Below are 24,793 nucleotides of genomic sequence, written 5' to 3'. Positions count from 1 at the left end.
TGACTCACGAGATACAGGAAAACACACACTTGAAGCTAGCTAAGGTCTATTTTTATTCATACTTCTTCGTATTTTTTAGGCTTAGAATAGAACCATTTTCCCCATACAAATCCTTATGTCGACTGGTGCGAAACCTCAGTTCTTGTGCATGTATCCGGGATGCATTAAAACGGACGCTCATTTTGCGGGCTTGACCTACCGGTGATTAAGGACGTCATTATACAGGTTGGGATTTCAGAGTTTGGCCGTTGGTCCTATTAATGGGGACTATGTGTGGGCGTTTCGACGGGACAAAAAAATATGCGGCCGTAATAATGAGAGAATCGAGAGAGAAGACCCTTTGGCCTCCCATTTCGCGACAAAGACTGATAAGTAATAACGAGATGACAGTATCAAGGTCTAGAGGTGACCGTAAGGCGGGGTTACACTGCAGAATTATTGATGAACTTAAAAAACAAAATGGGAAAAAAGCACCCCTCGTTCTGGCACTGTTTGCTCAGTACAATTTGTACCGCTTATTAGCTTATTACTGCTTAAAAGCTTCTTAACTTTTACTTGCAAAAACAGAAACTGAGCTTTGTCAGCTGCAGCAATCCTTTGTCTTTCCTGATTGGTTGTTGAATTGACAAGTGTGACGTTAATGGATGATATGTTTTACCTTCAGGTCACGCCACCGACTGGTACTAAACTATTGGGGACTGAGGTTATTGCTCTGTCGGTTTGTTGCCCTTGGTTTACTGTTGACTCTCTGAATCTGTGTAAATACACATCTCACCAAGATGAAACTGTGGCTAGTTGGTGCTTGTGTGCTGTTCCTTTCTCTCCCAGCCGGTAAGTGCACATAACCTTCGTTCTGGCGCCGCCGTTGAACTCTAGAATTTAAGAACGCCACTCCCTAAAATTGCTCGGATGCAAACTCTCGATGGCGTTGTCTCTTTAATTTATGTGCTACATTTAAGCTTCTGCATTAATAGGTAGATACGACCTCAAGGTGATGCATTTAGAGCCTTGCTGGTTTCAAATAGGTTATGACAAGTGCGATATCGTTTGGGAGTGTGAACGGTATAACCACAGCCGTGAACAAAAGCCTTTCTTGGGTTGCTAGCATAATTTTTGGCTGAGGGCCAGAAACAGAAACTCTAGCCTGCGAACTGAATCATTTCGTTTAACTAGATAAGTCGAGTAATAAGAAAGGCGAAGAAGAGCCGAGACGCTCCCTAAGAGAGTTTGGAGTATTTTATTGGTGCTGATTGATCGAATATCGAAATTTACACTCACGCGCTCGCTTTTAATTTGATGTGTTATTGTATAGAGAACTCGAGATAGAGAATTGCTTGCAGCAGTAGCTGGTTGATTACCTTAATGTCTTTAGAGGTTTTGTGTTTTTGGTGCTTCGACGGTAGGTTTTCGTTTTCGGATAATTTGTTTTCCACACTACTCGATTCGATTATGATATACTTGCTATGTGTGGACGGTCAGTCTAATATTATGACGGCGCTGATGAAACCTCTTTCATCTTTTGGGCAAAACCGATATTTGTCGGGCCGATTAAAAACAGCTGTATAGAGCGTGAATATCCCAAAAAGGGCGTAAGAACTGCAACCGTTATTGTTTAGGACGGCAAAACAGGCAATGCAGCTTCATCTCTCTCAGTATTAACAGGCGGTGGAAATCTGTCTCATTTATTAGCAGATTGAAAATATTGTTAAATAAGTAAACTGGACGTATAGTTGAAACTCGCTAGGACTCTACTTCAAGGCCACTGTGAGGCAGAATTTAAATGCCGTCTGAGAGAGGTACCGTCAACTTAGCAATTCTAGTAGACTCCTAGAAGTTTCTACACGAGAGCATTCGTCGGCGTCCTCCGCACCCGCCTACATTTTCGTATCTCGAGTCTTCCCTCCTTCTTGCAAGATTGACGAAACGAGGGCTACGAAGCCGGACGCCTGGTACAAGGAGCAGGGGAGTCTTAATTTCACGATATTTCCGGCTAAATTAGACGGCGAACGTGTGTAGATTTCCTTCGTCATGTTTATTCATGATCCACCGAACGAAGAACCTTTCATACTTGATGGGCGTATGTCTTGTCAAAAAGGCGGGGTCGCTGTGCTTCGACCAATCAGAGTTGCAAAGAGTATCCCTTGGGGACAGAACTGTCAAACACAAGTTATTAAGCGCAACGAATACATTTCGAAAGCATTTAACGCCCTCTTTCCACCAACGCACCGTTTTACCGGGCGTTTTACCTTCAATTCAAAGGGCACAGGATTTTCTATGTTAGCCTATACTGCGTGCCAGCACAAAACAGTGGAAGCGTATCTGTCTGGAAGAGATGTGTTTGTTTCTGCCTCAACCGGACTGGCTGGGAAAGCTTGAGTTTTGAGCTCTGTTAGCCTGCGGAGCAGGCGAGATTTTTTCGAGCGAGCGCTCACATAGTAAAAAGTTTAGCCGCAATCTTGAATTTTTCATGTAGTGGAAGACTGGAGAGAGAAAGAAAGTATTATCAAGAGGGTGAATGATAGGCAAGAGGAAGAAAAGGGGTGGGCATTTTCCCCCTCCCCCATCCCCCACCGTCTAACATGGTGGTCTAACATGGCGGTCGCAAGGTTGTAACGCTAACTCGCCCCAATAATGCTGTGTTTAGACTTGAACGGTTTATCGAGGTATCAGAGTTTACTTACCTAGGTAAACATTTTTCGTGTGTAAACGCCAACTGATACTTTGGTAAATGCCGCAAAAGACAAAAGAAATTTAACCGAGGTAAAAGTTGTAATTACCCTGTGATCAGGCATGGTTACAGTTGGTAACCAAGGTCAAGATGACAGATACATCCGCTTGTGGCGGCGTAATATTTCATTTCCCGCGGTGAGCAGATTGTGCGACAAAACGTTTCTTTTCCAGTTTTGACAATCTTGGCAAATAACATTGAAAAATTGGATCGATCTTCTTACGGCGAACAATCCGTCGCGTAAAAGAAAGCATTGTATTTTTCATTCTCAGTATTATTTACAACTTTCTCGAGACAAACTTCGATCCTCTGTTGTGTAATTATTGTGGATGTATTTTGGCACCTGGGAGGATGCTGCCTACACAACGTATCCACGTTTCTACGCATATAACAATGCTTACTCTGGGTATGATCAAGCAACTGAATTTTCGCCGCAATATTATGGAATGCGGTCCTCGCCTATGAAAATGATGGCAACTCAATTTGCTCCTGTTCCACTGCGGTGGGATCCTCGTGCAAGTTCGATTTCATGACGTTGTTAATGCAGCGCGCGCGAATGTTGAAGATTAACTTGAGTTATTTGAGCCGGTATAAACACTGAACGAATGTACCAAGGTTAAGTAACTTCACCTTAGTAACTGTTTACCTTGGTAAAAGCTCAAATGTAAACACAGCATAAGACGCCTGCACTGCAGGCTAAGCTCTGTACGCTTTTGATTGTTTAAATGGATAGAATAGCAACGCCGTCGTCTTGGTAGTGGTTCCGCTGATTTCGCTCATGAAAGGTCAGGACTCGAACCTAATTCCCGTCTCATTTCAGGGTCTTACGTAGGAGACGATCGTTCAGAACAACATTTGCAGGAGATTTTAGATATCAAAGTTCAACTGACGTTTAGAAATACGGATAATATTTTATAGTTTTGATACGTTCCGCCCTCCCAAATGTAATCTGAGATACTAGTTGCAAGTCACGCCACTCGTCATTTTTGGCGCGAACCTTCAAGCGAGACAAGCTGACCTCTCGCGACTTCTTAGCTCGCTCGGTCACTTCGCAACCTCTGGACGGCCGCTTCGCGGCTTAAAACCTCTCAGCTCGCTTCGCCGCTTAACTCTTCTGCCCTGAGACTCCTGAGGTCGATTTGTGGCAAGTCTAGTTTAGATCTTGTAGACTCAGTTCACTGTTCGTGGTCAACCTCAGCGTCGTGCGATCTTGTTACGCGTCTTTTGTAATACTATCCTCACGAGCTGGCAATGATTGTCTTCGCTTCACCGAAGTGCCAAGAGTACTAGTGATACGCCCTCAGTCGTTGCGTTATGTGGCTTTCGTCTGTCAGTTGGGATGACATCGATAAAAGTGATAAAGGAATGCCTACAACTAAACACCCGGCAGTCAGAAATTGTTACGTAATTTTGACAGCATGTCTTTCTTAAAACTCTTGAAAATACGAAACAAATAGTCGTCGTGGTTCACATTTTCCAATAAACGCTGAATTTGGTCTTTTTACGATGTTGTTTTGCAGAGGACAGTTAAGCAAAGTGACAAAACAAATCACGCTTGCCTTGACACTTCTCAGTTAAATCGGGGTTCCACTGTTATGGGGGAAGAGTGTATAGTAAACATCTGAGCGATATACAATTTGCCCTTGTCAAGAGGGTTGTTTGCTTGTCAGTAGTCTTGTTCGTTTGTCTGTACGTTTCTTGATTGATTGACTGATTGATGTATTGATGTTTCCTAATTATCAGCTTTGGGTTTGAAGTGCTATTTTTGTTCCTCGACTACGTCATGGGACGATTGTGAAACGAGAAGTGTAGATTGCCTGGCTGGTCAGGATAGATGCGCCAAGGTGTACTTGAAATACGGCTCGGCCGAGGTGTTCGCCAAATATTGCACTGCCAGTGCTGGATGTTCCCAAGACGGCAACCCTACCTGCAAAGGTAAAGTTGGCTCGTTTGAATGTGACATCAGCTGTTGTGATGGTAACAACTGCAACGCTGGCTCGACCTCTGGTATCAGTGGTATCCTGTTGATGACATGCGCTCTGGCATCTCTGATGATTCTCGTTAAAGCTTGACATTGGAGTCCGTTCACGGCAGAGTTGCTATTTAGTTTTTTTTTAGTTCAAAGTTTCATAAACAAAAATAGATGTAGTGAAAGAAAATAACGACAGAATGACCGTCTTAACTAGATGCAGCTAGATGTAAGCTATAAGAACATAGATGCAGCTCACAAATACAACACTTTTACATTATTGCAGGAGTCAATTTCTCTCACAAAAACAAACCTCCCACGAAGACGCTCTGTGGCCTTGTCACGCAATCTCGAAGAATAGCTTCGCTAAAATAGCCTCTCACGCAGACCCTCTTATGGCTCGTAACGTACTCTTTTCGTGGGACGCGCCCCAAGAACGGTACCGCGCTACGCACAGCCGTTGGGATTTCTCGACTTTGCTCCTTTTCTAACCTCGCGCAGCGGATTATATAACGAGGAATTAGAGAGGAATCTTTACCAGGGCTCTCTGGCGCCATTACTAAAATAAAACAAAGTACTCGCGCGCGAATTCCTGCCGGCTACGAACACTATTTTATTCTCGGAGCGGACGAAATACCCCTTTCTCCCCTCTACCCGTAAATCCCTCAGATTCTCTTTAGGGACCAAGAACTCTCCTCTCATCTCGTGTACCGGAAATTCTCGAATAAGCGCCCCGGGCGCTAATTTGAATTCAGGAGAAGACGGGGGGCGCTTATTCGAGGGAGGCGATTAATCGAGTAGGGGCGCCTATTTAATTTTTGCCAAATCGTGGCCTGACATGATCAGTTTTGCAATTACATCATCTGCGTGTAAAAAACGTACATAAACTGTTTATCGGGGCTTATTTTAAGATAGGAGGGACACTTAATCGGAGGGGCGCTTATTCGAGGGAGCGCTAATTCGAGGATTTACGGCTAAGCCCACAGTACGAGCGGCAGTCAAAACCGAGCTGTCCTACGTAGCTAAAAAAAAGTTAAGACAATGCTCAAGTTGCTTTGGCCTCTTGTAATCGTTAACTTGAGAATTCCAGGTTTAATTTGACGAGGAACAGCATATCTTGTTCAAAATAAGACATCAATTATCCTACCTGGCGACACTCGACGAACTTCGTGAGAGTCTCCTTAGATAGAACTCCACGCCGGCGACCCGTTTTTGGCGCCAAATTAGAAGCTTGGAGACACAAAATGTTTCATATTTTTCACTCTTACAATCTGATAGGGCTTTGGGAATTGTATATCCCTTTTCGTGTATATTTAATGCCATCTCCAGTGAGAAAAGTTGCCTGATTTCAATGCTTTTCCTGTTAACTTACATTGACGTCAGGACAGTAAATTTTTCCCGCCTGCTGAATCCTGATTGGTCAATTCAAATTTCAGGCGCGCCAGCCTCATTTTCTGGTAAAAAATAATTTTTATTTCTATTATCTGTACGTGGAAAAAATTATTTTCCGGGGAAAATGCCATTAAAATGCTCGAATAATGCTTAATGCTTTTGCCTCACTGAAATGCTCGAAAAGTGCTGGGATAATGTACAAAAGCCTTTTAAGAGGTACTAAGATCCTGTTTTTTGGGCGTGGCTTGAATATTTTTTCTTCCCCAAGAGGTACCAATTCTAAAATAACACTTTTCTTTTTTTGACCATTTCATAATTTAAATAGCGAAAATGAAAATTGCTTCAAATACCTTCACTCGTAATTAAAGTTGATTGTCAAATATCTCCTGTCATATGCATTTTTTTCGGCTCAATACCCTGAACGGTACTGCAAAAGCTCGCGCCGAGGAACTTTTGAGGCCGAACACCGATTTCAGGTACCAAAACCGTTTCTTTTAGCCCCATAAATGGCCCAATAGGTACGAGGAGCACCCTGGTCCTTTTCATATGTGAATCCCCCCTCCCCCGGGTTGTCATTTTGTTGTTGTCTGTTGATATTAACCCACCTCTTATGGACCGGAAATTAATTTCCAGCCGAACTAGGCGAGGAATTTACGGCATGCAATCCAGACGTAATTTATTTACGCAGTCATTTGTACTGTGTTGTTCTCCGTCAGAAAGATCACTATCGTTCTTTTCTGATTGGCGGTTGAACTGAATATTCACAAAATATTGTGCCGGCTGACTACCAGAGTGCACGTATTGAAATCACTTGTGCATCATAGGGAAAACAGAGCGCGTGAACATGCAACTGTGGCTAGTTGGGGTTGGTTTTCTCTACCTTTCACTTCCAGTCGGTAAGTGGGTATGTCTCAAGTCCTTGAGCCTTTGCAGCAAGACTATATATAATGTAAATTAACGAGGGCTGCTGGTGCCTTCGAGTTCTTCCTCATGATCAAGCGCGCAATTGTAGTCCACTCAAAAGTCCAGTTTGCGAGCAGTCTGTTTCTTTTCTAATTTTCCTTTGGCTCGAAAGAAAGCGAAGAACGTCGAATAAAACTCTAGGAACGAGCGGAATCCAAGGGAACATAATGCAACCCCTTCTGTTTCTTGCATGGGAAAGAGGACGAATGTAGCATCGAAAAAAAGAAGGCGACTGGCTTTTGTCTATTTTGCAGTTACAAGAGTGACTGTGTGTACATCCGCATGTTCATTTGTCGGACCAGAATGACACACAGTTGTTTTCGGCCCAACAGATATCTACTTTGTTCATAGACTTCGCCGAATGAGCAGAACATTGAACTAATTACAGCCACACAACAGCAGAACACAAGAATAACTGCCAAAAAACACGTTACGGCATTATAAAGTGAACTATAGAGGGGATTTTCCCTCTTTTTGAAAATTACGAAAAATTGGTGACATTGCGTGACATCGGTAAAAAGGTTCTATGGCGACCGTATAGTAACAGAAACATCTGTCATTGCGTTTTGCCTTTAAAACGAAAAGTTATGACCCTAGAGCTCCTGTATATTGAAATTATTACTTCGTCTAATCTAAGGACTGCTCGGTTAGTCATCTTATTTACGCGACAGCCTTCTCGGGCCGCTATTTGAATGTCACGCAACGCAGAAACTTGGAAATTCATGTTACATGTAATTTGAAACTTTCTAAAACGTCAGGTGGGTCTTGCATCTGATGGAACTAAAACCTCAGAAAGATAGAAAACTTTTCATTTTGGAACATGACAACGTCACATGAACCCGACAACACGGGGAGCCTCTGGAGGCAAAATTGACTGTCGTTTCGGGAAAATACTTTTTTTTATTTGCTGGGGGAGAGGGGCGGGGAGGGGGGGGGTGCGGAAGGGTGGGCTGGGGCTTCGGAGGAGAGCGTTTTTACAAATTGGGTTGGGCCAAAAACCTCGTTTGTTCGCAGCCGGGGGGAGGGTCACTTTGTCGCAAATCGTGTGTTTACATAATGAAACCTCTTTTATTGCGTCTAGAATTGATTGTTTAGTTGACCGGAAAGCGGCAGGTATATTTTGCAGGTTGCAGGTTGCAGGTTGAAATTTAATTATAACTGGAAAACCGCTGGCACTAAAAATAATTAATAACCTATATACTCGTCAGGAGTTCTTACATAAAGTAGTTCGCCCCTTTCACATAGCGAAAACACGATCGATCCGCTATAAGTACTTATCGATCGACACGCTGAGACCAGTGAAATCTCTTCAAAGCCATCTGGATGGCCGCTCCACAGATGTTTCCATCGATTCCAGATTTGGCTCGGGTCTTCCCTCAACAACGGAAGATTGCCATCACAAATGAAGCAAATAAATAAAGAAATGAAATAATATAAGATTTTAACCGACGGAATATACTAGCACAAGCTCAGTGTACTTTCATTTTGGTACTCACAGGGAAGAAACCAAATTCAGCAGATATTTTAGATGATATTTCAGATGTTTCCTCAAACACAATAATTCATTGCAGGCTTAAAATCATAGAAATATACTCTCCTCCCATCGCTTCGCCCGGTTTGGCACTTTGGTGGAAGCCACCTTTCTGAGCGATTGTAAACAGCGTCATGTAACAGTCACGGTAAGTCTACCACCTGTACGTTTCTTTTAAGTGCCAGCGGTTTTCCAGTTATAATTAAATTTCAACCTGCAACCCGCAACCTGCAAAATATACCTGCCGACGGGAAAGGGACAGACATCGAATCTGTCATCGTTAGTAACTGTAGCCAACCAAAGAAAACATTGTACGATTTGTTTGTCCTGTTCTAGAGAATCTAAGAGTGTGTTGTAATCGAACTCGGGACGTTGTGTGAGGCGAAATATATATGCTCAATATTCTATCGTGGGTGAGTGATTTCATCTTAGCGTGAGCTTTATCGGGAAAACATTGTGTTATCAGGCAAACATCTAACTCCCAGCAACTTTTTTCGACATTCAGGTTAACAACCATGCGCAGTGTTTGGAAAACTAAAATTTTCATGTACAAGCAAAACTAGCAGCCAAGATCACTCCACATTATTTACAGCTGTTGAAAAATTATATTGAAAAACTGTCGTCTCCCAACTAACACTATCGTCTCTCTCACCTCGTGCCCGCGGTAATGACGACGGTAATGTTTCCGCACAGGGTCAGTACTAGCCTGGACTACAGGCGGATTAGCGGGCTCTAACGCGTTACACGAGTGCGCGCACGAAGCGCTTCGCGTCTCGCGCCTCGCGCGCGCTTGTGTATCGCGTTAGAGCCCGCTAATCCGCCTGTTCTGCAGGCTAGGTCAGTTCAGGTATATACTCAGTCTCCGGTGACGATACGTAACTTAAGATGCTCGAGCTTGAACCGACAACTCGATCTACAACATCACTTTACGAGTCAGTTTCGACCTCGGAAAGTGATGAGCCTTGTTGCTGCACATTTCTTAACGGGGGCTGCCGATAAGGAGGTTGTTGACGTTCCATAGACTTGTACTGCAAGCTGCCAATGTGCGCTTTGATCGTTGCAACCTTCTTAGCTTTCTTCCCTTTAAGAGTAATCTCATGATGGGAAAAGTACAAATTATGATAGCTCGTTCACCCCTACTGCCACTTGTTCCTGAACCCGATGTGCCGTCTTCCTGATGCCTCAAAACATAGTCAGAGGAGAAGCGGGCATTCTTTTTAGAATGGCGAGGCAGCAAACACCCTCAATAACCACAAGTTGCTTCAGCTGACCTCATGAAATCATCGTAGTCACCAAAAGCACATTTCCCTCTTTCTATCCCCCGAATACCTTCGCCCATCTTCAAGTTTTCACCATACAATCACACGTCACGCAGTTAGCTGCTTTGTGCGCGGATGGAGCGACCAGAACACGGTTATACGAGTAACACCTCCGGTTAGTTATTTTCTCTTCCGGTCATTTTTGTCTTGAAGGGGCTGTTGAATAGACTGGTGAAAGTCAGACGTTTTCGTGTGGGTGTTTGTGAAGGGTCGTGCATCAATCCACGAGGGGCACAAATTTCTAAAATACCCCGACCCAACCTCTGCGCCCTCCTCCAACAACAAAAAAGATACCTTCCCTTGCATATTAGATACGTAAGAGCGGAAAATGAGCGCGAACCAGACCTCTCTCGGCTCACCCCACTCACCCCAGACCACACTGGGCTAGCTCGCACCAAAACCACGTTATGTACCCAAGGATCTTAACGAGAATTTTACCATCTTAAAAAAGTGCAAGAACAAGTTTGACTGTCTCATTTATGAAATGTTTTTTTTAATTAATGAGCTGAGCCCAAGTCTCAATGTACAGTCAGACTCAATTCGTGCGAAAGTCCTTAATTTTAATCATTTTTAATTATGTTATTCTTGCATGCTTTTTATTGTTTTTAACACCCTTTTTTAACATTTTGATACTTAACACGCTTTTACTTCTTTGTTTTATATTTGTGCTTATGCACAATATTTATCTTCACTTTTAAGCCTGATAATGACCGAAAAATCAATACGCCCCAAAAAGTTACGCGTACGATTACCATATTTGTAGAGCATGGCATAAATAAACAACGGGCTCCATTTGGCACCAATACTACACTGGAATATTTTTCCGCGGACATTATCGGTTCCGAGAAGCGAACAGATTTCCGAGAGCTGCATAGCTGCTTTAGTTGCTTTACGATGATCGCTCGTGTGTAAAATATTTGATGGATTATAATGGCTCATATACCATGATGGCTAAGCCAGTGAAAAGTCTTGATTTGCATTATCCAATGATCCAGCTTTTAATAACATCTTTTAACGTGTGCCTTTAAGACGATCAAAAGTTTCCGTTTCTGGAGAGACAGGAGACCCAGTTTAATCAAAAGAAGGCCACAGACGTCAATTTTCATTTTACCAACCTCGCGATCCCCCGGCCCCATATACAACCCGCTGGGGGTTATATACATGTAACCCCCCATATATAGCCCCTCATATATTATACGAACCCACAACGTGACCATCTCCCAGTTGGTCTGATCACTGCACCAGTATCTTCACTATCTACGGGTATATTACGAACTCACGAAGTGACCAGCTCTCAGTTGGCTTGATAGCTCAGTTGGCAGAGCACTACACCGGTATCACAGAGGTCATGGGTTCGAATCTTGTGCAAGCCTGAATTTTATAAGGCATTATTTTCATAGCTGCTTTAGTTGTGTGCGTAACATAATGATCACTCATGTTATTTTACATATTTGTTTTCTTTGCGTTGCGTTTTCAGCACTGGGTTTGAGGTGTTATGTTTGTAGCTCCTCCAAGTCATGGGACGACTGCAAGACAACAAGTCACATTTGTCCGAATGGCTTTGACATGTGCAGCAAAGTGTACTTTAAGAACGCCGGCATTCAATCTTTCAGGAAATACTGCATTCCCAAAGCTGGATGCAGTAAGGACACCGACCCTACATGTAAAAATGCCGTTGGATCGTTCGAATGCCAAATTGACTGCTGTTCCACCGACGACTGCAATGCCGGTACAACTGTCCGTGTCAGTGGTATCATGTTGCTGACATGCGCCCTGGCATATCTGATGATTGTTGCCAAAGCTTGAAAACTTTAGTCGAGTTCAAAGTTTAAAGAAAGCTGTTATAAACCCGTTTAGAGACATTTAAAGCTAGCTGTTGTTCGGTCACTTAATGGCTTAGCGGTTGGTTAGTAGCTCTTGGTAATAATTCTTGTTTGATCTATTGCATTTCAACATCTTATTTGGTGCGACTTTCGACAAGTAAGATTTAAGGTGTTTGGAAACTATTGATGTTTAGGTGCAGTATGTAAAGGTGATAAATACTTATCAAATAACTGTATTTCGGCGTTCACTACTTTTATAATTACTATATTGTTGGTTTCTCTCTTTCTGCATAAATGATAATTGAGTTGCAAAGAAAGTGCCAAATCTTGATCAAATAAATTGTTCCATACTCCGGAGAGGTTGAATAATTGCTTTTCTCTCCCCCAAACCGTTAATAATATTACATTCAGGCGCGTATCTAAAATTATAGCCCGCTCGGTTAGTTAGTTCGGTTAGTTGGGGGTCGAGAAGCAGCGCGTAAAAACGGCGAGAGAAAAATGGCGGATACAACGAGTACTCTATCTCCGTCTTAACAATTATTGGAGCAAAATATCGTGATCTGCGAGACACTGACAAATCACGATGTTCTGCGATAACTAAGTTCAACAATTGTTTTATCATTGGATCACCAAGTTATTTTCATATTTAAATCGCCCTCGCACAGCTCGGGGAAGCGATCTGCCATTTTTCACCCGAGAGCGTGGTTTCAGTTACGCATGAGGAGACTATTATTTGTAGGCAATTATTTGCAGATCTCGTGGTGGGCTCTCGGTCAATGGAAAGGAAGGAAAAAAATGCATCGAATGAAAATTTAATTTGTCGGCGACAACAGCTTTTTCTCAAAACAAACAAACAAACAAACAAAAAATACCTTAATGACAAAAAAGATATGTGACTAAAGCCTTCACTAATGAACTGAACCTATCACCATATTTATTTTACATGAGGTCTATATAGGAAAGTATGTTCTGTCACACTCTGAAATGATCATCTCTCTACGGCTGCTGCGCCCGCAGTGCGAGCGGCAGTTAAAACTGAACTGCCCTACCGAAACTGCACGGCCAGCTACCCGAAAATAGCCTTTTTCTTCGCAGCTAGCAAAAATAAAGACTTTGCCAAAGTTGCCTTGGCCTCTTCTAATAGTTAACTTGAGAATTCCGGGTTTAATGTGATGAGGAAGAGCACATTTTGTTCAAAATAACACAACCATTCTACCTGGCGACACTCGATGAACCACAAGCGAGTTGCCATGCTGGACGCCGGGGACCCATTTTTTGGCGCCAAATTAGAAGAAGCTTGGAGACACAAAATCTTTCGTATTTTTCACTTTTTACAATCTGATATGGTTTTTGGAATTGTAAATCCCTTTTCGTGAATATTTAATCCAGTCTCCAGAGAGAAAATTTGCCTGACATCAGTGCCTTTCCTGTTAATTTACATTGACGTCAGGACAGTAAAGTTTTCCGCGCCTGCTGAATCCTGATTGGGCAATTCAAATTTCAGGCGCAAGCCGTATGCAAGGAAGCCCGTCGCACTTTGTGACATCTGCCAAAATTTGCAATACCATTTGTCGCCTTTTGCAGTACGGTGGTTGTCACAGTTTGTAAAGACCGACTGTATGGCCCACTTTACAACAATAGCAGCCGTCAAATTTTGTAATAATTGCCGTCACACTTTTTCTCCATAATAGTTGAATACTTTTCTGTCCATACAAAGGAAGGCAACAGCCAAAGAATCATTCAAAATGTTAGGGTGGGTGGATTTGGAAACAGATAGGAAAGCCTGCAAATTCATTTCAATTTTTAAATGTCCAAACGAATTACTTCTTTATATTTATCGGATTATTTTGTTAGAAATCGCACCGTTCACCCTTTCATGACAAGACAAAGACGACATTCATTTACCGAACCATAAGTTAACGTTTAGATATTCAGGTGCGGTTTTTTTTAATAATCTACCGCAATCAATAAAAGAAGCTAAATCGAGTTTTAACCTTCTTAGACTTCATTTAAGCCATTATTTCTTCTTATTTATCGACTTAGTCACCATTTCTTCTTAATCTTAAAATTTGTGATGCATTTGTATTTATAAAAGTTTCTGTTTACCAGCTTTTAAAGTTCTTTAACAGGTATTTAAAACTTTTATTTCGTAGTCATAACTTACGCAGGGCCCCTGTTGATACCATGTAGACCCACGTACCAGACCCATTTAGGGTCATATAGAAAACATAAGGAAACCCATGAATTGACTTTCTCATCGTTATCATGGCTAGCGGTATTGGTATTGCTTGTGTACAGCGTGCATCTTGTCAAAACCAGGTATCCGCTGACCAGTATGACGTAACCATATTGGAGGCTTAAGCGTAGAGTTCATCGAGGTTACTTGCTTTTTAAAAGCTAACCGCTGACCAAGTACCGGTTTTTCGTTTGGATCGTGGGCTTAGGCCAGGTAAACTTATTGTAATCAGCGCACCGAGTTGCACTGAAGCCGGTCGACCTGGGGCCTGTTTCTCGAAAGCCCCCAAAACTGTAAAGCCTAAGTAAATCGGCATTTAAAGATAAAGAGGTGTATACGCCTGAAACTTCTTGTAAAAAGGGGACCTTTGTTCATATTGAGAATATGTGCATAAAACAGCTCTGAAGTCATGAAGTTTGAGATTTTGCTACAGCTTTTCGGGTGAGAAAACTTTTCGGGACCTTCAAGAAACAGGCCCCTGCCGGATTAAAAGTTAACCGAAGTATAAATTTTCTTGTATGAAAATGTTCTTTACTGCTTATGTTTTGTGTAGTTTGGGATGATGATTCAAATTCGTAACGGAAGGCCAATATAAACAGAAAAACTCACTGCAGTTATAAAACTCAAATAAAAATTCTCGTTTATCCTGGGTTAGCTCCGACTTTGAACAACCCGGCCCAGGAGCTCCACTTTTAGGCTTGGCTAAATCTATATATTAGAATTAAGTACTCTATACATCTCATTATTAATGGCATCTTAATCTATTGCAATTTATTTTGCTCAACTGGTAAATGACGTATGTCCGAAATGGTATATATAATTATTTTAATTTATGTTAATTTAGGCAGAAAGCTATTCCTCATAGGGCTCGTGTTCTGCCAATTTTAACAAACTGCTTTTTCAAATGAATTTTACTTGCTACGAAAATGAACACTACTGGGATTAGGGATCATAACCTGTTTTCCGCTACAGCTGTGAAATTCAAATCCAGTGTCTTGAAGACTCTACAGCATTTGTTGTGTACCCTCAAATTAATTTCATTTTATCCAAAGATATTATTTATAGTTTTATATTATTTATAGTTATTTATAGTATTATTTATTGCGTATGTATATGATTGTGACGCCTTTCTCATTGGTTGTTCATTTAAGTGCCTTGACAGCAGTAATTTCAAATGGCTTTCGGCATGGATTTCGCTAAAGGTGTTCACCACCTTGCATTCATCCAGCACAGTGCTTGCATACAAAACAGTGGAGGATCTTAGTGATTCGGAATCAGACGAAAACAGCTCAAAATGAATTCTAAGCTGTCGTTTGTGCATGTTTGTTTGCGTTGCTTTTTGCTTCCAGCAGGTAAGTGAATAAGGCAATCCACTGATGGGGTCTATTTGAAATGCTTTAAGACGGCACTGCAATTTCGGCTGAACGAGTCGAGTAGATAAACAAACCAGCAGCCTGAGTTACAACTTTGCGATCCTGCTGGCCATAAAAAAGAAATAAATGGAACATTTACTCCTAAACAACGATCTGTAGCAAGGATAAAACGAATTCCCGCTAATCAAGAACGCATGATCTAGTCACAGCAGCCATTTTTTTCAAATGTATTTCAAAATAGTGAACATTTTACAACAGTCAAATCAACTGCTCTTATGCTAGGCTGCAGACATTTTAGCTAAATAAGCAAAATTTTAATGACGACAACAGGCCATTTTCATTACACAAATAACAACATCACATATAAAGTGTTGGAAACTAAATTTTGACAGCACTCGCCATTCGGGCGAGTGACTCTCAAAATACACCGACAATGATTCACAAACCATACGTTTTTTCGGCACCTCGTAATCAAGGAGGCCCAGCTTGCCATTTCGTATTGAGTTCTGGTCCATTTACGAGACGCGTCCTAAGGATCGCGGACCGATTTTGCTGTTTTTCCTCGTTTTTACCATCAACTTTTGACATGTTTCTATATTACCGTCCCTATTTTAATGAAAAACAGCTAAACGGGCAGCTGGCAACACTGTTTTCCTGCAATGAAAACTTGTTCTTAAATACCTTAAACACAAAGATAACTACAATGGAGGCACTTTAATTCTCACAACAGTGCCTATTGATGAATCTTCGTAAAGTTCACTTTTTAGCAAGCAGTTAGCAACAGCCTTGTTGCTCTCGTTCGCCACCATGTGGCACTAATTACTGCCGGCTCAACTAAAGACCAGCAGAATCACTGATCCGCGTGGAACCGTTATGCAAATTATCACTGAAAGGAAGCCGAATTTCATTTTGTCTCTATGAAACACTATTTGGCAACTATTTGTATTTTTGGCAAAAGCAGTGGTAAACTTTCGTTGAAAGGTATTCTTGCCAAAATGGAAAATAAAAAGGAGGGTTATCAATATTGAAGCTTAAATAATTTCCCAAAAAAGAAAATCTTGATTGGCCCTCGTCCGACGCATGTCGCACTCATATGGGCGAGCGGGCGAGCGCCAACTTCCAACTCTAATATAGCGAATCCAATTTTAAAAATCGACTCAATCCCTTCATTCAACAGGGGATCAATTATCCTATGTCATCTACACGTCTCAGGGGCTGGCAATGGGTGATCGAAGTATAAGGGCCTGTTTACAAGGAGAGAGGGTTACCCTAACAAGCGGGTTACCCTAGCATCCACACGTTTCCTCCTTTTTTCTTCGTCGTGTTTACGAGGCAGCCAGTGTTACCCGGGTAGACGGGTTACCCTATCTGCGTGTTAGGGTTACCCTGGCAGGCGGGTTAACTTTTTCCCTGGTAAACACTCCCGGTAGGGTTAACCCGCCTACCCAGGTTAACTTTCTAATTGTTTCCAGACCCTTCGAGTGTAACCGCGCATTAAATTGTCCCGGGTTGAGGGTTACCCTCCCAGTGAAATTTTGCTTGTAAAACCGGGCTATCTTTTGCCTTCCAGCTAGGGTTAACCCGCTTGCGAGGGTAACCCTCCCTCCTTGTAAACAGGCCCTAATTCAGGTACACGGTTTTATTTTTGAAGCCGGGTTCCACGACTGAGCAGACGGTGCTTCTAAAAAACATACCCAGTTCAAGACTGGAGAGCAAAAACCATACCCTATTTATGACCAAATGGCCAAAATCGATACCCTTTTTCTTACCAAAACGGCTGAAAACCCGACCCTTTGGGGCGACACATACCTATATAGCCCATATAAGGGAGTACACCTCCGGGATTGAAATCCAGCTACGGGATTTTTTTCTCTGTTTGATGGTTTGTTCCGTATTTACACGGTCACGCACAATACAGTGGACACATTGAAAAAAGAATCAGTTACAATCTTTACAGAGGAAGCCACGTCATCCTTGGCTGGTTTTCACGAGGGTCCTCTATCCTGGTCGAATTGGAATTTGGAGATGTTGGTTTTTATGATGGGAGGGAAACCGAAAAACCCGGAGAAAAACCCTCGAAGCAAGGCGAGAACCAACAACAAACTCAACCTACAAATCAGGTACCGGGCCAGAATCAAACCCGGGTCACATTGGTTGGAGGCGAGAGCTCCCACGTCCGCGCCATCCGTGCACCTCAATACCATAATTTGCGTGGATGAATTACGTAATGATTTTTTTTCTTGTGTCTCTTCAGTGATGGGTTTGATTTGCTATCAATGTAAATCAACGGTGTCATGGGAACGGTGCCGAACAACAACTAAAACATGCCATCCCAGCAATGATAGATGCGCCAAGGTCCACTATAAAGTCGGTGACGTCGATTATTTTCACAAAGATTGCATCCCCAAAGCTGAATGTGTTAAGAAGGCAAACCCTTTGTGTAAAAGAGCCGTTGAGTGTGACGTCAACTGCTGTGATGGAAACGACTGCAACGCCGGTCCTCTCTTTCTTATCAGCGGTATCCTGTTCTTGACATGCGCTGTGATATCTTTGGTGTCTCTAACCGAAACTTGAAATTAAAGCAACTGGCAAGACTGCAACAATGCAACGCTGAGGTTTAGAGTTGGTCAAAAGAATAACTGAAAGCTTAGGATGTAACAAACTTAGAACTGTGCCTGAATAAATTTTGTGGAAATATAATAGGCTTATCTTGAAATTAGATGTAATCGAGTGTTGAAATATTTGTTTCTTTTAGTTTAAGTGACATGCCCGGGAAATAGTTAGGTTTAGCTAAGCGCATTGACTACTAAAAACATTCAAAATTTAACATTGTATTTCTTAAGTGCTTGATTAGTTTCAACACATTTGTAAGCGATATTTTTTAACTTTGCGGCTCTGAAATGTGACCTGTTTGATCTTGATCTTGGTTTTAAACGAGGAAAGGAAACCTGGGACACGTTCTTTAGTGCTTGGAGACTCCTTAAACGTACCATGGTAACCTTATTTTATTTTTGGGCGTCCCCTACGTAAGCGTGTTTTCGATCGTAAAGGGGCACATTGGGGTTTGCGGCATTGCAGTATTGGACAATTTTTCTTGCGGTATTTCGGTAATTTTAATCTCGAAATGCGGTATTGTGGTATTCTTCCAACCTGCGGGATGCGGCTTTATAACATTTTGGACGGTATTTAAAACCATTCTTAAGTCTTCGAACGTTTTCCGAGCCTTCTCCAGTTTTCTATTGGAAAAGGGTAAATTAGTTTTTGTTAATTACTAGCCAAAACGCCAATGGACGTTACTTATTTTGTCTAAATCAACGATTACCTGACATAACGTTCATCAACAAATTCCTAATTGTTGTTTCCGTGTAATTAATGCTGTAAACTTGACATACAGCCTGTAGTGGAATTGGTATCACATCGAGTGTTGCGGTATTTAGTGATTTTTTGGTGATATTGCGGTATTTGCTATTGCGGTGTTCAGACCCCCCCCCGCCCCACCCCCCAATGTCCCCCTCGTCGTAACTGAGTCTTTGGTGGACTATGTATTGGTCAACACCGGGACTCTAGATCGAGCAGTCTGGGTACGAGACCCACTGTGTCATGTTGTTGGAAAGCCACTCCTCTCTCACAGTGTCTCTCTACATCAACGAGTAGAAATGGGCAACAGTTGAGACAACCTGACAGAATGATGGAAGGGGGGTAGGGGGAGGGGGTGTACTAACCTGCGTTGGACTAGCATTCTATCCAGGAGAAGTAGCCCTGATTTTCTTGGACGTAGAACCGTCAGCCATTAAAATACACTTGGGATCCTTTTCTATTCCAGTCCTGTCCATTCGCAACTTTCTCCAGTGGAACCTCGTTGTATCGAACTCGGTTATTTCTCGAACACCACGCTATTATTATTATTATCTCGAGTTCAAATCATTTTCCCTTGGATATAATTTTTCAGTCACTTGCTATCAGCTACCTCGAGCCACCGACTTCTGAAACTATTTATCGTTTCCCTTAAGAGCTCGAGATAGCGGAGCTCAGCTGTAAATTAAGACACTTTTCTTAAAACAGTCCTGCAGTGAGTTGTCCCATATCAACAATAAAAACTCGCTGATACTTCCATGTAGGTTCGAGCTGGGAGAGCTGGGAGGTCTTCCACTGACTCGTTCTCAATCGTCTTCATACAACGTCATACAACTTCATACAACGCGCGGCAAGGGGCGATGTGGGAGCGCGGGGTGGGACGGGTAGGGATAAAAGCTGTGAGGTGTGTTGTAAGAGGACTGGAAACGAGTCAGGTCTTCGAGGCTTCTAAGTACCTTCTACAATGGTTGCAGTAAAATAGTCCTTTTTCTACGAAAAATAGTTTTCGGGTACTCTCCAAGATTTGGTGTGCCTGAATCGTTTTAGTCCTTAAGCCGGCGCTCCTCATGCATTTCTCGTACTGTTTCATGTCCATTTTCTGTCTGTATGTGTTTTCTGTTAACAACCTCGCGTCCGTTCATTTTTTCCGTTTTGCCGTGCGCCACATGGAGTAGTGAGCTTCTCTGTCCAGAATGAGTTCGTTTCGCTTCATTTTGACTCCAGTCACCCCGAGGCCAGGCCAGTGAATATTGTGACTCGATATACGTAATTAAAGCTTCTAACGTTCTTGAATCGCACCTAAAACACCAAACTACTTTTTCTCTGTGTTTCCATAACGTCTTTTCAGCCGAATTTTCGTTTTGAGTAGAAATTTACATACCATTATCATTTGTATACATTATTTAAAAATGTATTAAAAGATGGTGCTTCCTCGAAGATCCAGTTTGGTTTAGGATTTGTTCTAAACAACTCAAAAAGGAGATATGTAGTTTAAAAATTACTCAGTGGAGGGCTATGAAAATTTTGAGTTTATCCGTGAAAAATCATCACTGCAGGTTTAAAAATCCTCAGCAGGGAATTGTTCATTCTACAGTTTTCATATGCAAATGCGGTTTGCAGAGTTGACAGCTATTTTTATGCAACGAAAAATGAATTTTCCCATGTCATCTTCAATTATCGTGTGATAGCATGGCAATTTAATTCTCCTTGCATCAGGGGCACCCGAAAGACGGTTTTCTATTAAATGCTTTAAAAAGCTGTTTTTACAGTCGCAAGAGACTGTATGTAACCTAGATCGAGGTCTCTTGGTTATCTGGAGTACTTTTAAAGCTCTGTACGTTAATTTTAGGCTACGTTATAAAATAATTATCTTTTCGGTCATTCTACTGAGGGCAGCTTGAGTCTTCTCAAACTTATTCACCTCTTTTTATCCATTTCCCGAAAACTTAAGGTCTTAAGACTGTATTTCCGACAACGAACGTACACCTACAATCAGTGCCATAAGTTGTAGGAACGCCCGAAACGACATATATATGCATTTTTGTCAGTGCGAAAACAATGGGCATGAAATAATGAAAGCTCGAGGTGACAACTCGGGGGCGGGGGAGGGGGAGGGATTGAAAAGCCTTACGAACAGATAATTTACCGAGACGATCTGTTGGGTGCCTCTGTTGCCTCTGCTCATTGGCTGTTAATTAAAAGAGCGCCATGATACAAGTAAATGGCTTCCATCTGCTTGACCATCTGTTCACCTTGCGCTTATTTCGTGTCAGTGCCACTGTCAGTAGTGTGGTTACAGAGAACCGTGTGAAGTATCTCAGAAATTCAGTAACATCAGACGTCAGAAATTAAGGATGAACTTGTGGCTGGTTAGCGTTTGTACATGTCTTGTTTGCCTTTCACTTCCAGTAGGTAAGTCAACACTTTTGTGTACTAGTACACGCCACTTTGGTAATTTCTTCGATTTTTGGAAAAAGTTTGCCAGTGTAAGGTGGTCAGGACATCTTTTAAGTCTAAAGGTGCAGGTTAGATGACTGCAGTAAATCAGTAGCGTTAATATTTACTGAAATTAGGAGCGATAAGCTCAGCCGCTTCTTCCTTCAAAAAGCTAAGTCGACTGAAATTGTTAGTGTACGATCGATTCTAGACCGGTTATCTTTGTTATTCCATTTCTTGTCAGTCTACAATACAACGTTTCTAGATTGTGTTGTTTCTGCAAAGTTTCTAATTAAAGCGTACACGTTAAAGATATAGCCACGAAAATTATATAAAAAAACAACACAAAAAGTGCAAAAGATTTTTGTCACAATTTTCGAAGTTTCATTTCTTTATTTATAAGTTTGTGTTCGTTGTCGCTTCTGAGTGTTTGGACAACATTTTCACGGTTCTGGCGAATTCTATATGCAAAACAGGATAATAAAATGATATTTGACTAACACCCGATATGTCTCAACCGGGACGTCAACTGTATAACATTAATACCAATGAATACGGAATGCAGAAATGACAGAAAAGTGTGTGTATGCCGTTGCTCTGAATTAGGGCAGGAAAATCAAAGCAAATTATATATCTACAATCACTGGCTCATTGTTGCGGGTACCTGGCACTAACGTAATAATCTTGTCTCGCTCTCTCTCGTACCTTTCAATGCTGTGATGCTGTGTAGAACATTAAAGCGCACTGCATAAGGAGTTCAGCCCCCCCCCCCCCCCGGGATACTCCCTATAACGGCCTATGCGGGGTCTACCCGAAATTAGCAGCGTTTTCGTTTGCGGTTCCTTGCACCATTTGTATATGAAAGGATAGGAGTTTCATGAGTTAAGACAGAGGTTCCTGCATGGTTGAGGTATATGAGAGGGTAGGGACATCTATCATTTAGAAATAACGCGAACGGGAACTGAATAAATGATACTTGTTTTTGGTTAGCATCTCTTCTGGTAATGCTTGATGTTCTCCGGTAATATTGTTCATTGACTTCATTCCAAGGGTTTAGAAAAGAGACGCAGTGTTCTCACGGTTGGTACGTGGAAAAGGAACCTTTTGTGCAAAAAAAGGTGTATGAAAGAGGGACGTTTTCTGTCAAAGTGGTATACAGAACTCGGGTAAGGCGCCGGGCTCGATTATCAGCCGCTGTTTCGGGAAATGAGCCTGCGCTCACCCCGGCTGGAACCGAGAGAGCGGCAGCAATCGAACGTAGGGGTTGGACCACGGGGCGGATCCTCCCCGTACAAGACTTTGTACGGGGAGTACCTTCCCGGGGGGAGGGGGGGGTTTAGGCACATTACGCTATCCCACATTGCGTGGGAGAAAGGAGGTGGCTGTTTCAACGACTTCTTGCAGTGAGATGTAGGTGTACGTTCGTTGTCGAAATAATCTCGTAATTTTCTTATTCATCCAGTGTTGGGTTTGACCTGCTTCACTTGTTCGACCACAATCTCGTGGAAAGCCTGCGCCACATCAAGCCAGACATGTGCGCCCGCTTTTGAGCGATGTGGTAAGGTGTATACTAAAGTCGGGGAAGTCGAGACGTTTGCCAAAAGATGTCTTGTCAAAGAGAAATGTGTCACAGAAGCCAACACTACTTGCCAGGCTGCTTTTAAAACGATGGAATGTGAAGTTCACTGCTGTGATAAAGACGACTGTAATGCTGGTCCAACTTTCCGCATTAGCGGTATCCTGTTAGTGGCATGCGCTCTGGCATCGCTGATCATTCTTGTCAAATCGTGACATTGACGTCTTTAGCCCTTTCGCGATGACTGCTTGATAGACGCAGCGCCGAAAAATTTTTTTTTAGTCCCGAGTTAAAATTTAAGTCCTCAGTCCCCTCCACACTAATACGTTTTCGAAACGGCGCGTTTTCAGTGATGCGTGTTTTTTTTCCATGCTATAATTAAAACGCATAAAAATAAAGCTTTGCGTCCACACTACCGGAATTGCAGTATTTTTCTTGTCCGCACTAAAACGCTCGACCAATATGAGAAATCATGATTTTAGCATGGGCAGTCTCGTGATGCCAAGGCTCCGTTTTCGCTGCCCGCACTGATACTACAGACCTCCGTTTTCAAATGTCTTTACTCCACTCTGGACAGTGTTTTGAAATGTATCCCTTCTCGATGAAAATGATCAGCGTTTTCAATCGCTTCAGTACGGAAGGTTGGCGCAAAAACTAAAAGGAAAGACGTTTTGAAACAAAAATACATCAGTGTGGAAGGGACCTTAGGTTACATCTTTGTAGAGTCCGTATTTTACAAGCTGTTTAAGGACGTCTCTTGTGTAAAGCTTCAAGTAAGGATAGTTGAAGCAAGTGCTCGAGTTGTTGTGGACTTTGCAATAAACTGTACTCAGCTTTGAAATCGATTTCAGTGTTGATTGGTTTTCCCTGGAACCTAGTTTCCACTATTGACAATGATCTGCCTCGTTAAGTTCGCTTGTGCATTAGTATATACCTAACCGCCGCTCTTCTCCCGGTCCCTTCCCCGATCGGGGTTACCCATTGTTAGCTTCATCCAAACAACCGAGAGAAAACGATCTGGATAATCTCTTGAAACAACACATCACATACCTATACAAATGACAGCATACAGGAAGTTACCCCAGGTCTCAGTAAACATGACAAGAGTAAATGGTAAACAGCGCTGCAAACGTCACTAATTTATTCATTTGCATTTCTGTCAGCTCGTGTTCTTCAAGCTGATCATTAGCTTCGTGTTTCTTTTGCCTGCTGACGCAGTCGAGCAGCTTCTCTTAAGAGTAATAACTTTATTCTTTTTAACAGAAGGGTGGTGAAAGCGAGACTAGTGTTTTTCTTTGCGAGCCAGAGACACTTCCGAAACCTCAGTGTCTCAAACGCGAGTGCGAGACATTCAGACTCTAAGGCGTTCAAACAGAGAAATCAGGAATTCGAGACGTTTTAGCCCTCCAAAAATATCGAGAATCCATCAATCCAAGACAGCTCGGTGAAAAAAAATTGAGACGGCAAGACTCTCAGAGCCGTAAAACGGGAAACTGGAGGAGACTGCGAGATCAGTGAAATTCGACGAAAATTTTTTGAGATCCATTATGGTCATCATGGTTTTGACCATTCGCCACCCCTACCTCGAGGGGTCTCGTAATCAGCCCGTGACTCATTCTACCACTCACGAGCCGTCATAGTCCAGCTGTTAAGGGACAAAATTGTGTGTTTTTTGATAAAAGCATCAAACTTGGCACGGTTACTAACCTCTACAAGACAAATATTTCCTGATATGGAGCCATGCCAAATTTTCTTCCAGAACCATGGAATGCGCATGTCAAAAATATGACATACAAGGCCCTTACATGGAAACGAGGCTAATGCAAAATGCCAATTTTTTTTTGCATTCTGGGACTACTATGCCTAGTGTCTTGCCTTTTTAATACAACAACAAATTAACGATTGCCTTTGAGTCTTAAATTATGTCACGTGATAGTCACGTGATCATTATGTTCAATTACCAGCAAAGCAATACGCACTGATGAAATCCTTACCATGTTTAGAACTACCAAAGAAATTCACAAACTCAGCTGGAAAGACTTGCAATTTCAATGTCAAATTCAGAAAGTCCTAATGGTTTTCAAGTCTTTAAA

The 24,793-nt window shown here is 42.2% G+C and overlaps 3 protein-coding genes across 3 annotated transcripts; all 3 read left to right on the top strand.

The window, feature by feature from the left end:
• Nucleotides 1-6,156, top strand: LOC145483315 (uncharacterized). Its single transcript, XM_081461809.1, has 2 exons — nucleotides 1-831; nucleotides 4,472-6,156. The coding sequence occupies exons 1-2, from the start codon at nucleotides 780-782 to the stop codon at nucleotides 4,798-4,800; spliced, it is 381 nt and encodes a 126-aa protein (XP_081317935.1). The 5' UTR covers nucleotides 1-779; the 3' UTR covers nucleotides 4,801-6,156.
• Nucleotides 6,157-6,323: 167 nt separating this feature from the next.
• Nucleotides 6,324-12,512, top strand: LOC145485303 (lymphocyte antigen 6B-like). The gene is made up of 2 exons (XM_081463988.1): nucleotides 6,324-6,985; nucleotides 11,380-12,512. The coding sequence occupies exons 1-2, from the start codon at nucleotides 6,934-6,936 to the stop codon at nucleotides 11,706-11,708; spliced, it is 381 nt and encodes a 126-aa protein (XP_081320114.1). The 5' UTR covers nucleotides 6,324-6,933; the 3' UTR covers nucleotides 11,709-12,512.
• Nucleotides 12,513-15,139: 2,627 nt separating this feature from the next.
• LOC145485291 (uncharacterized) lies at nucleotides 15,140-18,819 on the top strand. Its single transcript, XM_081463977.1, has 2 exons — nucleotides 15,140-15,313; nucleotides 17,589-18,819. The coding sequence occupies exons 1-2, from the start codon at nucleotides 15,256-15,258 to the stop codon at nucleotides 17,906-17,908; spliced, it is 378 nt and encodes a 125-aa protein (XP_081320103.1). The 5' UTR covers nucleotides 15,140-15,255; the 3' UTR covers nucleotides 17,909-18,819.
• Nucleotides 18,820-24,793: the final 5,974 nt, after the last annotated feature.

This window comes from Orbicella franksi, chromosome 4, assembly GCF_964199315.1.
Source record: "Orbicella franksi chromosome 4, jaOrbFran1.1, whole genome shotgun sequence".
Taxonomy (NCBI): domain Eukaryota; kingdom Metazoa; phylum Cnidaria; class Anthozoa; order Scleractinia; family Merulinidae; genus Orbicella; species Orbicella franksi.
Note: the sequence above shows the minus strand (reverse complement) of the source record. Positions and strands in the feature narration are given on the sequence as shown.